The 14,142-nt window shown below is 37.4% G+C and overlaps 1 protein-coding gene and 1 pseudogene across 1 annotated transcript; one reads left to right on the forward strand and one right to left on the reverse strand.

Moving 5' to 3' along the window:
* The first annotated feature begins 256 nt into the window (after positions 1–256).
* On the forward strand, positions 257–5,045 carry LOC145002336 (uncharacterized; annotated as a pseudogene).
* A 4,841-nt stretch (positions 5,046–9,886) lies between these two features.
* Positions 9,887–10,399, reverse strand: LOC145001775 (large ribosomal subunit protein P2y-like). Its single transcript, XM_078961123.1, has 2 exons — positions 10,145–10,399; positions 9,887–10,043 (listed from the first exon to the last, which is right to left on the reverse strand). The coding sequence occupies exons 1-2, from the start codon at positions 10,397–10,399 to the stop codon at positions 10,017–10,019; spliced, it is 282 nt and encodes a 93-aa protein (XP_078817249.1). The 3' UTR covers positions 9,887–10,016.
* Between the last annotated feature and the right edge of the window lie 3,743 nt (positions 10,400–14,142).

The following is a 14,142-nucleotide window of genomic DNA, read 5'->3' on the forward strand; positions in this document are numbered from 1 at the left end:
CATTGGACATCGACATCGTTACTTGCCATTCCAGCCCGGTCATCGATGTCGATCAAGCCAAGCATGCCACCAGCCGACAACCTTCACTCTCTCCTTTTCCTTTTCTATGTAAACCCTAATCCACCTCCACCACTACCGATTCTACCTCAACTCACCTCTGACCTCGGCTCATCTCTTTCCGATTGCTGCTAATGAACCTATTTTGTGTTTAATTTGGGTGAAATTCCCGATTTTGTACACCGGAAGCCTAGATGACATGTCCGATGCGGCGGCAGTGGCGTTTGTCTCCTTGCGGCGAGGGATGAACAAAAATCTAAAGTTCTAATTCAAAATTCTCTCGATTCATCCCCCCATGAGGAATTGCCAAACCATTTGACTCTTCAACCATTCCAATATAAAGGATTAGTCAATCAAATAATAGATAGTAAATGGGTCGGTTTGAAAATAAATGAATTGCTAGTTGTAGAATATTATTCTCGTCAGACTTAAACCTAACAAAAATAAAATCAACACTAATAAGAATAAGGAAGAATAAGGGTTCGACCCATTTTGCTCCCTTTCGGCGAAGTAAATTAACCTAAGGTTAAGATACATAAGGGTTTGATCCGGATTTTTCTTCCATTTAGGTATCATAGACCGAGAGGGAGATTTTCATTCCTTGTCTACTCTACTCTTTTCGTTTACACAGTATTTTCTGTACCACAGCCATTAGGAATAGAGAATCCATATCAACGAGGCTTGCGAGAGACAACGATCGATATGGGAAGCTGATAATTGAAGAAGGCGGACTCAATCCATTGCTAAAATTGGTGAAAGAAGGGAAACCAGAAGGTCGGGAGAACGCTGCGTTTGAAATCGAATTGCTAGGTCCTGATCTTGAGAGCGATGAACACATGATTCACGTCGGTGTATGCTCGGTGTTTATTAAACACAGATAGTCAGTCTACACATCCTGATGAAGGTAAACTGCTTTGTTTTCTTGTATTTGGAGGAGTTTTTATTTATTACAAAGGCCTCTATTTTATCAAATATTTTGGAAAGAATTGGGATTGATTACTCAATACACATGATAAACTTGTGATTTAATTTGCAGTGAGAACACTGAGGGCTATTAGGCAAAGCTTTATCTATCTAAACAGTAGGCTTAGGAACTGGAGGCGTGGAGATCTATGTGTATCAAATTGGACTGGAGTCTTGTGCTTCAACAAAACCCTGAACGATGGTTATCTTCATATTTGAGAACTGTAAGATATTAATTCTCCAATTTATATTATTATAAGTATAAGTTTTAACGTGACGATATATAACCAGAACATCTAAGTCCGTGTGTGAGTTTTGTAGGCAACTACTGAATCTCAATATTTCTGGAAATTTATCTCCAGAAATAAGGCGATTATCTTATATGCAAATATTGTGAGCCAAGTTCCTAATTTCACCTACATTACTTTGTTTCCTTTTTCTTGATAATATTTTGTTATGCATATAACATATTTGCTCATGATCTTAAAGGGATTTCATGTGGAACAATATAGGTGGAAGTATACCAAAAGAGATAGACAATGGAGAGGAGGCGTGGAGATCCATGTGTATCAAATTGGATTGGAGTCTTGTGCTTCAACAAAATCCTGGACGATGGTTATCTTCATATTCGAGAACTGTAAGATATTAATTCTCCAATTTATATGATTGTAACTATAAGTTTTAAAGCGTCAATATATAACCAGAACATCTAAGTCCGTGTGTGATTTTTGTAGGCAACTACTGAATCTCATATTTCTAGAACTTTATCTCCAGAAATAGGGGGATTATCTTATATGCAAATATTGTGAGCCAAGTTCTTAATTTCACCTACATTACTTTGTTTCCTTTTTCTTTATAATATTTTGTTATGCATATAACATATTTTCTCTTGATCTTAAAGGGATGTCATGTGGAACAACATAGGTGGGAGTATACCAAAACAGATAGACCAACTTACATCCTTAAAATTCTTGTAACTTCATTTCTTTTTTCCTATTTAATTAATTAATGAGTAGATATTGAACCATTCAGGGTAATTTGAAATTATGTGCATGCAGGCTCTTAAATGGAAACAATATAACAGTCTCCTTGCCCGAAGAGATTTGGAATCTCCCCAATTTGAACCGCATACAAATCGACCAGAACCACATATCTAGACCAATACCAGTCTCATTTCAAAACTAAACAACACAAAGCACTTGTAATTTTATTATTATTTGTTCCTATATTTTTATTTTCTGATTTCTATATGTTGACTACTAGTATTATCATATGTGGGTTTGTAGTCATATGAATAATAATTCACTTAGTGGTCAAATTCCTCCTGGGCTATCTAGATTGCCAAATGTTGTTCACTTGTAAGTTTATTCTTTGACTTTACTCAAGTTTTGACTTTTGTGTGCAATGGCATTTGCTGACATGGACGAATGTTGCATGCTTCTTGACAATAACAACTTATCATGCTATCTATATCCTGAGCTCAGTAAACCACCATACTTGATAATACTGTATGCTTTATTTACTTACTATAATATTGTTTTAAAAAGAATATTGTTGTTTTGGTCGAATCTTAAGATCAAGGAGTTCATTCTACTTTCTTTTGTAGTCAATTTGACAATAATCACTTTGAAGGAAGTATACCTTCCTCTTATGACAACATGCTTCAATTGGTCAAGTTGTAAGTGTAGTTTAAGTTTTAATAAACTTTAGTAATGATGAATTTCAATACATAACACTCTAATCCAAGATTACTTTTGGTATTGCAGAAGTTTTAGGAATTCCAACTTGCAAGGACTATTCCCTGATCTTAGCAGGACACCACATCTTACTTATATGTAAGTATGACATAAATCTTGAATGCTTTCGAGTGAAGTCTTTTTTAGGTTGTTAGTTTGATGACAATATATATATATATATATATATATATATATATATATATATATATATATATATATATATATATATATATTTCAGAGACCTGAGTGATAACAATCTTAATGGATCCATACCACCCGTGAATCTTTCTCATAATATCACAATAATGTAAGTTTTACATAGTCTATTCGTGATCTACTTTGTGTCTTTTGTGTTAGGACTTTGGATTCTTATAATTTCATGTGATAAAACTGTGCAACGATCTGTCAAGGAATCAACTTACTAGAACAATTCCTCCCATCTTTTCAGGCCTTCCTAATCTACAAAGATTGTGAGGATTCTTTAACCTTTCTTTTAGAAAATATAATGGATTAATGTATACATTTATTTGAAACTATTTTCATGCAGGTCTCTTTCCAACAATTCATTAAATGGCATAGTTTCATACACTATTTTGCAAAATAAAACTTTCAATTCAACCAAAAAACTTACAGTGTAAGACCTCAAACATGAACATCCCTCACCCTTTTTATCTGCTCTAATTATTTCCCTGAACTCACATGCCTTGTCTGGTATATTCCAGGGATGTGAAAAATAACAGGCTTTCAGGCGTTTCAGGGAGCCTTAACCTCCCTCCAAATGTTACCCTTAGGTTCCTTAATTTTCTTGCTAGTTGTATGCATATTCACACAACAAGACTTTCAGGCTTTTATGTTTCTAAATTTTCTGCAGTCTTCAAGGGAACCCAACATGCTCGAATGCCAACTTGGCACAATTATATGAATCTGCAACCACATTATTCAGTCATCTGCAGAGCATTCCATCAAAGTCAACTGACAAATGTCCACCAAAATCATGCCCAAATAACTTCGAATATGTTATAGGGTCTCCTGTACGGTGCTTCTGTGTTGCACCACTGCTTGTTGCATTTCATTTTAAGAGTCTTGGATTCTCCTATTTTGAGACATATTTCTATCCATTCGAGGTCTTGAAATCAATCATTTTCAACTTGACCTCACCCATGAAAAAGGCTTAGCAACACTGAAGCGGATAAATGGAATGGAGTCTGTACACAGGAAGTTGGTGGTCTAGCAATGTTTAGTTCATTTTCTTTCTTTTCTTATTACATCCAAAGGACATTAATTAATTTTGCATAGTTAGTAGGGATAGACATTGAGAATTGCTGGAAAAGGATTGATTGAGACTCAGGAAAAGGTTTAAAATAATACTAATTGTTTTATTATAATGATAATGATAATAATAAAATGAGATTTATCTATTTTCAGGTTACTGGTCTTGGTATATGTGTGGAGGTGGTAAAGAATAAGATAGCACCTACTATGGAAAAGGCAGAGCTGGAGATTGAGTGTGGAGGTGGTAAAGAATAAGCTTGATTAGATAACAAAAAGTACTGTTTATATTGGTAACTTACAAAGCTACCTTAATACAGTTGCTACATTTCGACCATTAGTCGAGTCATTTGATTACATTTTGTGTGGGATTCTAAATACCAGTCCCAACAATCGAGATTATTAGCATAATTGTTTGTATTGCAATTGATTTTGGTTGATTGATTTTTGGACTGGAAATTCAGTTTCTTAAAAATCTTCGGAGCATGTAAATTTCTGAAATGTATGATTGAGAATAAGAGTTTTCCCTTTTTTCTAGAACTCTTTATACTTTTGGTTTGATGTTCTTTTAGTACTTATACTTAGCATTATCTTTGTTTTAGAAATTTAGCATAACACCTGTTGTTGTTCGTGTTGACTACATTCCTTCTCGTGTTGACTTACCTGCTTTACGCCATGGGAAATATGTTGAACTTGTTAATCTATTTCAATGCAAGGTAACTTTCTTCATTTATTTACTTGTTTGCTGCCAATTTGCATGCATATTCTTTCATTAAATGGGGTGAAATTCCACTTTATTCTTATTCGACATAAATTAATAGTCATTTTATTATATTATTTTCAGGGGGTAGAGTTGCAACTGAAACTTTTTCCAGTTGTTGGTGTTTATGGGTGGAGTAGTGAATTTTCTATTATTTCCAATGTGAGACCATGCACATGCTAATCATGAGGTGCGTGATCTTTGTCATTCAAAAGCTGTTTGTTGAAATTTATACTGGGGTGCAGGTGACTTTATCTTGAAATCTATACTCAAAACTATTTTTTTCCTTATTTTTCTTGTAAGTTTAGCCTTATTATTTTCTTCAATTATGTGTTGCCTGGAGAGTGTTATATGAATAATAATAAATCAACATTTTTTCCTTCTTTTTCTTGTATGAACAATACATAGTCATAGTTTGACTTAATTAGTTGCTTATTTTGTTTATTAGTTGCTTGTTTTCTAGCTTATTATACTCACTGATTGGTTTCTTGTTATGCTTAAATCTTAATAGCTATCATGGCAACCTTCAACAATAGTTTTGGACCGGCACCTTCTTGCAAAAGATATCATGTATGTGTTCTTGTGCTACTATTGTGGATTCGGGAACATCCTTGCTTACTGGTCCAACTATATGTATCTCACATGAAGCTTCTATTAGAACTCTTAATCTTAGGGATTTCAAGTTTTTCATATTTCTAGTATCTAATTAGTTTGTAAGTTTCCGTTACAACTTTTATTCATTTGTTTTATCTTTCTATGGAACGATTATTTGTATGACATTAAATTTTATGCAATGGATTGTATTTTTGTGTATGATATTTTATTTATTATGAGTCATTAAATGCAATTTTAATTTGAAAATTAGTAAATCTATAAATAATATTTTTTTTAAACATATAAAATTACGACACTTGAAAATGTGTGTCATCTTCATTTTTGACATGGCCTTTCTTGACAGGGGCTTTAATGATACGCAATGCGAGTCGTAAATCCGCATCGTAAGGTTACGACACGCAAATGCGTGTCGGCTTCCTTTATGATAGGGTCTTCCTTGATACGCATTACGTGTGGTAACTGTGCGTCGTAAATCACGTGTGGTAACTGCACGTCGTAAATGTGCGTCGTCTATAGACGACGCGCAAAAGCGTGTCGTGTCTCGTTATTACAGGGCCTTCCTTGACACGCATTTGTGCGTCGTGCATATTACGACATGCATTGCGCATCGTAAAAGGCTATTTTTCTAGTAGTGCTTTACGTCCATGCATGGCATCTAGGTGTCAAAATGCCAAAACAAGCTCTATATGGGGTTTAATGTGTAAAAGCTTGCCACTAGCTTGATAAAGCTCGGATCTTTGGGCTCAAAGGACCTTATATTGTCCAGATCTGAAGTCTCAACTCCAGGGCAAGCTCAACAACTCCATAACTCAAAAAAGGATAGGGAAAAGGCCCTAAACTCCCTAAAAAAGATCTAACCAAACAATGCGCAAGGTGGTAGCTTTTTACCTTCAAACATAAGCTATGAATAAATGAACACTGGATCCAAGAGCTCCCTCTCGTCCCAAGCCTATTGCTCCTTAATCTTCCTCTAAAAATGCACTAAAATATGCGATATTAGTCTCTGTCTCTCACACAAGGATATAGCTCGATTAGGGTTTCTCTCAGAGTGTTAAGATGATAAGGGAGGTGGAAATGAAGGCTTAAGGTGCTTTAAATAGGACACAAACCCTAAAAATTAGGGTTTTCTCACTCAGCACCTACTCATCGAGTTGGGGTCCACCAACTCGTCGAGTAGACTCTAAAAACCATGCGGCCATTAACTCGTCTGCTCGGCAAGTTGGGGCATCCAACTTGTCAAATTGCTCTGACATTATGAATGTGAATTAATTAAATATTATACCTAGGAGTCGGGATGTTACAATTACCCACCACTAGAATTAGACTTCGCCCTCGAAGTCATCCTCTGGAAACAACTCTAGGTACTGCTCTTGCATCTTGGACTTTGGCTCCTAAATCCACTCGGATCTCTTCCGATGTTCCTACTAGACCTGATGCAAGGGCACCTCTTTATTCCTTAGTACCATCACCTTCCTATCCGAGATCGCTATCGGCTTTCCAATGTAATTCAGACATTCATCAACCTGAATGTTCTCTAACTGTACCATTGCCATCTCATCGGCTACATAGTTCCTTAACTAGGACACATGGAAGGTGTTATCAATCTGGCTCAACTTTGAAGGCAGCTCCAACCGATAAGCTACCTTACCCACTCGAGCGATCACTCTGAAAGGACCAATGTATCTAGGGCCCAACTTGCCCTGCTTCCTGAATCAGATCACCCGTTTCCATGGAGATACCTTCTAGAGGACAAAATCTCTGACATGAAATTCTAACTCTGAATGTTGCCGGTCTGTGTAAATTTTCTAGTGATTCTGAGCTGTCAGTAACCTCTGTCTGACCTGATGGATCTGCTCTATCATGTTGAGCAGTATCTTAATGCCCACCATCACTCTATGCCCTACCTCTCCCCAACATATAGGATTCCGACACCTCCTCCGATATAAGAGCTCAAAGGGAGGCATACTGATACTAGAATGACGATTGCTGTTATATGAAAACTCACACTACTAGAAAAAGGCCTTTTACGACGCTCATTGCGCGTCGTAAAACGCTCAGACGACGCGCAAATGCACGTCAAGGAAGGCCCTGTCATAAAGAGAGACGACGCGCTTTTGCGCGTCGTCTACAGACGACGCGCATTTACGACGCACATTTACGATGCGCATTTACGACGCGCGTTTACGACACGCAATGCGTATCAAGGAAGGCCCTGTCATAAAGGAAGATGACACGCATTCGCATGTCGTAACCTTACGACGCGCGTGTTAATGGCACGCAATGTGTATCAAGAAAGCCCCTGTCAAGAAAGGCCATGTCATAAATGAAGATGACACACATTTTTGCGTATCATAATTTTAAATGTTTAAAAAAAATATTTTTAATAGATTTACTAATTTTCAAATTAAATTTAAATTTAATGCCTCATAATAGAAAATAAAATATCATTAACAAAAAATATAATCCATTTCATAAAATTTAATGTCATATACAAATAATCATTCCAATAGTAAGTAAATGTAACACATTGCTAATATTGCATAATATTTATTATTGAAAACAAAACATGTACAACATTAAAAGAAACCCTTGAATAAATTCTCCTTTGACAATCACCTTTGACAATTTTCTTTCTAAAAGAATAACCTGAATGCAAGAACTTTGAGAGGCTGCAAGGCACTAATATGTCAAATTTGTTTGTCTGCATGTTTTCAGCCAAATATAGGAAATTTCAGGAGTATGTATACATGTCATTTACATATATATATATATATATATATATATATATATATATATATATATATATATATATATATATATATTGACATAACATAAAGCATACATTGACATAACATAACTAATTCCAAACAATTCAAACATGACAAAGGGAAAACAAAGGTGGCATACCTGATGCATTCACCCTCATCTTACAAGAAACCCTGCATTTGCTTCAATTTGCCAATTTCACGTTTCAGGTATTGATTTAAAGAATTGGTGGGATCGCAAGCATGACGTACCAGAGGGCGTTTCTATCGGCGATCGATACGCAATCGTACCCCGTTTGGGATCGAGCCGTTTGGAACGTGGATCGTGACTACTTTGGCGAATCCTGTGACTATGGTCCCCAACTCCTCCACGACTCCATGGAACATTTACACAATACCCTTCTCCACCCATGGACCCCACCTGATAACATATATAAGAGTGAAATGACCATTTTACCCTTCTCGATGTAAAAAATGAGAGAGAAAAAAAATGTAGGGTTATGTTTACCTCATGGGCAACGCCTGTACGAGGGTAGAATTTTCCACCTTCATGTCTATGTAAGGATATATACAACACCTATAACAATTAAAACCTGTATCATCAGAAATAGTCAGATAGTAATCTACAATGTTATTTATGATTTAAAATAAATTAATCAACTATATTGTTTTATATTTATGTTGAGTTTCATTTTTTTTTATAGGAGAATGAATGATAGTTAATTTTACATGGCCTCCTGCAATTTATTACCAGGAAACACTTATAGTGTTTATGTTTTTTTTAAATATCACAAACTCTTTGTGGTTAACCAACAAAAAAATTATTTCTGTGGTTAAACCAAAAAAAATACAGAATATGGAGTTAACCATATAATAATAATATCATTAACAAGTTGAAGAAAGTAGTATCAATTATTGCACGAATAAAAAAAATAAAAATAAAATTACTGTTTTGTTCTGCTCAAATATTTCTTGAGTTCCATTTCCATGGTGTACATCTTGTAAATAAATAAGGTTAGATAACTACAACTCATAGTTTTTTTTTTTAATTACAAAGATTATTACCTAATCAACAATCAAGATTTTTTTTGCTCCTGCAGCTTGTGTTGCTGATGCAGCAATGGCTGCATTGTTATGCAGACAAAATCCCATTGCTTGTCTCACTCCAGCATGATGACCTGGAGGACGCACCTGACCCATGACCCATGACCCACGACCCATGATCCATCAAACATAAAGATTAATGTACCTAGCAAATAACTGTTCTCTAATATTACAAATTTTATAAAATTTTAATTTGCAAAACTAAAAGATTAAACATAAAAGCTCATTAGAATCCAAATAACTGTTCTCTAATATTACAAATTTTATAAATAAAAATGGGTTATATTGCAAATTTTCATTCCATTCCTTCAAAATGAGAATTTACAAAAGAGAAGGAATCACACACACCTGCAGTTGCCAGGCTGGCAGCAATTGCTCGAAGACGATCTGGTCTTTCTGGATGAGGAAGAGACTTCCTTTCAACCTACAAATTCTAAAGATCAAAAAATGATGACATCAAAGTTTTTTATTTATAAAACCATCAAGACTATTAAAAATAATTTTTTTAAAAAAATGAAAATTGAAATATCGGGAAGAATTCTTACTTCAGAATGAAGCAACATCCTGTCATCCAAATTAACAAAAGTAAAGGTCATATAAAACTATGTTAAAAAACATTTGATGTATAAAAACTAAAAAGAAACTTTTGCAAGGTCTTACAAAATTCTTCATTTGAAGATGACACTAACAAAATACTACCAAAAAATCATATCCAAAAACCACAAAAGAACATGCTTCATACCATCCTCAGTCAAACAAACTAAATCCCATATCCTGCAAAAAAATATGAAAAAAAAAGATAGTCAAAAACATGCAACCATAAAAAAACAGTTTAAAAACAAACAATGAAGATCAATGGATATAAAAGAGCTTACATCATCGGACTCTTCTTTCTCTACAACTTTCTCCTCTTTCTTTAGCTCAGCTGCAGCAGCTGTAGCGGGAGCAGCACCACTACCACCTGTGGCGGCAACTACAACACCACCACCGCCACCTGAAGGAACAGAAGCCAACTTCTCCCTTCCAGATGCAATCAATTCGGTGATATCTTTACCCTTAACCTCCGACAAGAGTAATTCAATTCTATCTTCATCAGCATCAGCTCCAACTGCATTAGTGAATATGATCATTATAATTGCCATTAAGTAAATCATACAGTTTATGAAGTTCAGGGTTTACATGGAAGCAACATGGCACCTTAATTAGTGAGGACTGTTGGAACAGGTCCCAACCTTCTCACTCACACAACACAGATATATATGTATGCAGAAAGCAAATATAGAGATATGAAAGTACTTTGGACTCAAAGCTGCTGCACACTGACTTCTCATATTCAGAAAACAAAGGCTATATATATAGCCTGTAGTACATATCCAATGGAAACAAACTAAAACAGTCTACAAGGTTCTTATCTCTTGATCTTGCTAAACTTACTATTTTCTTCCTTGATTCGAACTTTCTTGTTTGGTCACTTCGAATCTTATTACTTGCTATTCAAACCACTTAGGTTTGATCTTGCTATCTTGCTTCAATCTTCCTCTATCTTGTTTAGACTCTTGCTGTACCTTGCTTCAATTTTCTTTCCTTCTCGATCAAAAGTGATCGCTTGCTGCTTCTTTCTTCTTTCTTGCCTGCTAGCATGTCACACAGTTGTGTTGTTTTTCTTCTTCTTCTTCTTCTTTCTTTTGATCACAAAGACCTAGCACCACCGAGTCCTTTTTCCTGCTTCACTCTCTACAATGAATCTATCTCTCGGCAATGGAGGTGATCGGCTCCAACAATGATCGACCTCTTCTCTCTTGTCTCTCTTCTTTCATCTTTCTACTTTCTTCATTCTTTTTTCTTCATGTCTTTTCTCTTTCTTCTTTCTTCTTTCTACTTTCTTCATTCTTCTTTCTTCTTGTCTTTCTTTCTTTCTTCTGATTGTTGCCAATCAAACATTCTTTCTCTTGCCGACCTGCTGCTGCTTCTACTGCTCTTGTTGCCCTGCAGCCAAAAGATCCTCCCTCCAAAAGATCCTCCCAAAATCATCAATCACAATTACAGAAGTTACAGTTAGATATTCCACAAAGTCCAAATCTAGAAAATGAAGATGCTCACATAAAGCCCAATCACGATGGATCAATGATTTCAAAAACGAAATGACAGATTAAGGGTGAATCGAATTGTAAAAATTATCTATTTCTAAGCGAGCATCCGAGTGTAATTAAGATCTAAGCCGCATCACAACAAATCAAATATTCAAATTAACGAAACTTACGAGAGATTGGAATTGTCCGTACAGTTTTGTTCCAGTGGCGGATGAGGCATTTTATCAAACATGTTGCGTGCATCATCGATTCTTCCCCATTTACTGTATAAGTCGATTTCTCGATTTCTATTTCTCTTTCTCCCATTCCAGTCTCTGACTTTCTGTTGCTGTGATTTGAGTAGTGCCACCACTCCTCCGAAGCCTCTAAGTTTTCTCGGTCTAGGTCACCAGACCTAATGTTGCTGGCAAGGGCAGGCGAGGTGAGATTGCCAGAGATGAGGGGCTCCATCGGCTGGGTGACACTGGAAAGCGTTGGATGGTGGGGCAGGGCTAGACGGAGGTCAGAGGTGGGAGGCGCCAATACCAAGAGAAACATCGGAGGTGGGAGAAGCTGTCGACGTCAAGAACCGAGAAGAAGAGAAAGGGTTTGTTGAAGTGAGAAGGAGAGAAAGGGAAGTTGAAGAGAGAATGAGCAGTACAGGAGGGCATAATCGGGGCAAGTTCTTGAAAAAAAGCCCTAGCTACTAGGGAAATTAAAGTGGAGGGAGAAAAAAAAAGGAAGGCGGGGATTTTAAGTTTTTGGGATTTCATTTTCCCCGGATGGAACGCGCGCGTTCTATTAAAATTTATAAAGCGACGGTCGTAGACGACACGCAGGTGCCCTCCGTGTTTTTATTTTATTTTTTGTTTAGACACTAATTTTAGGGCACGCAAAAATGCGCGTTTGAAATCCTTTAAATTTTGGAAGAGATGACATTATTTTTTAGACACTCACCTTTGCGTATCATAAATCACTGCGTGTCATGGTTCGCGCGTCATAAAAGGCTATATTTCTAGTAGTGTCAGCCAAGGGAAAGTAAGTGTTCCAACTTCCACCGAAGTCCATAACACATGCATGTAGCATATCTTTGAGTGTCTGAATCGTCTGCTCGCTCTGCCCATCTGTTTGTGGGTGATATGATATACTGAAGTGTAACCAAGTACCCAGCTCCTCATGAAATATCTTCCAGAACCTGGAAGTAAAACACACATCTCGATCTGACACTATCGATGTCGGCACCCCATGTCATGTCACCACCTCTCGAACATAGATCTCGGCCAACTTCTGCGTAGAAGAGCTCTCACTGATAGCTAGAAAGTGAGCACTCTTTGTTAACCTATCTACAATCACCCATATTCCATCAATAGCTTGTGCGGTCCTTGGTAATTTGATGATGAAATCCATGGAAATCTGTTCCCACTTACAGTGGGGAATCTCTAAAGGCTGCAATGGGCCATGTAGACACTGGTGCTCCGCCTTGACCTGACGACAGGTTAAGCATCTCTTGACTATCGATGCCACATCTCTCTTCATGCATGGCCACCACTAATCCCTTTTCGAGTCCAAATACATCTTGGTGGATCCCAGATGGATCAAGAATATCGACCTATGGGCCTACTCCATCAAAATACGCCAAGCTCCACCCATATATGGCACCCATATCCGCCCACAGAAGGTCATAAGCCCCTGACTATCCGTCCCAAACTCAGAAATCTACCCAATCACCCGCTCTCTCTTATGGTTCTCTGGCCTCACGACCACCACCTAGGCCTCTCGGATGGTATCTAAGACTAGATTAATCACCGAAATCTCCATGCACACGTCTCGGATCGTAGAACTCACTGATTTGTGACTTAAGCATCGGCTACCACATTAGCCCTGCCAGGGTGATACAAAATCTCACAATCATGGTCTTTCATTACATCCAACCACCTCCTATGTATAATATTAAGGTTGGGTTGATCCATAAGCTACTTCAGTCTCTTATGGTCTGTGTATATGGTACACCGAACATTATAAAGGTAGTGGCGCCAAACCATGACGGCGAACACCACCGCCCCCAACTCAAAATCGTAGGTGGGAACCTCGTCTCGTGAGACTTCAACTTCCTCACTGATTTGCGACTCGGGGCATTGGCTACCACATTAGCCTTTCCAGGGTGATACAAAATCTCACAGTCGTAGTCTTTCATTACATCCAACCACTTCCTCTGTATCATATTCAAGTTGGGTTGATCCATAAGGTTATTCAGGCTCTTATGGTCCGTGTATATGGTACAGTAGACACTATAAAGGTAGTGGCACAAAACCTTGAGGGCGAACACCACCGCCCCCAACTCAAAATCGTAGGTAGGATACCTCATCTTGTGAGACTTCAACTTCCTCGATGCATATGTTATCACGTGTCCCCTCTGCATGAACACAACACCCATCCTTGATATAGATTCATCACAGTAAACTACGAAGTCCTCCACTCGATTGGGAAGGGCTAACACTGGAGCTTCGCACAATCTCTGGTGAAAAGTTTCAAATGAGTCAGGCTGCTCGGGCCCCTAAGAAAAACTGACACACTTCCTGGTTAATCCGGTAAGAGGAACGACAATCTTGGAGAAATCCCTGATAAATAGTAGCCTGCCAGGCCAAGAAAACTCCTGATCTCAGATGGAGACCTCAACACCTCCCATCCCATAACTGCCTCAATCTTGGCCGGGTCGACCAAAATCCCATTCTGGTTAACGAGGTGTCCTAAGAACCGGACCTCTCGTAATCAGAAATCACACATGAAGAATTTGGCTTAAAGTC

The sequence above is a fragment of the Lactuca saligna genome, chromosome 6 (assembly GCF_052625555.1).
Source record: "Lactuca saligna cultivar CGN05327 chromosome 6, ASM5262555v1, whole genome shotgun sequence".
Taxonomy (NCBI): Eukaryota; Viridiplantae; Streptophyta; class Magnoliopsida; order Asterales; family Asteraceae; genus Lactuca; species Lactuca saligna.

What these genes read in the sequence shown, in the direction of transcription:
- LOC145001775 (XM_078961123.1), bottom strand. Translation starts at nt 10,399, where the DNA reads ATGATCATATTCACTAATGCAGTTGGAGCTGATGCTGATGAAGATAGA. An exon ending in AGAAAGAAGAGTCCGATGAT is followed by an intron (nt 10,044 to 10,144) that starts GTAAGCTCTTTT and finishes ATTTTTTTGCAG; the next exon opens with GATATGGGATTTAGTTTGTT.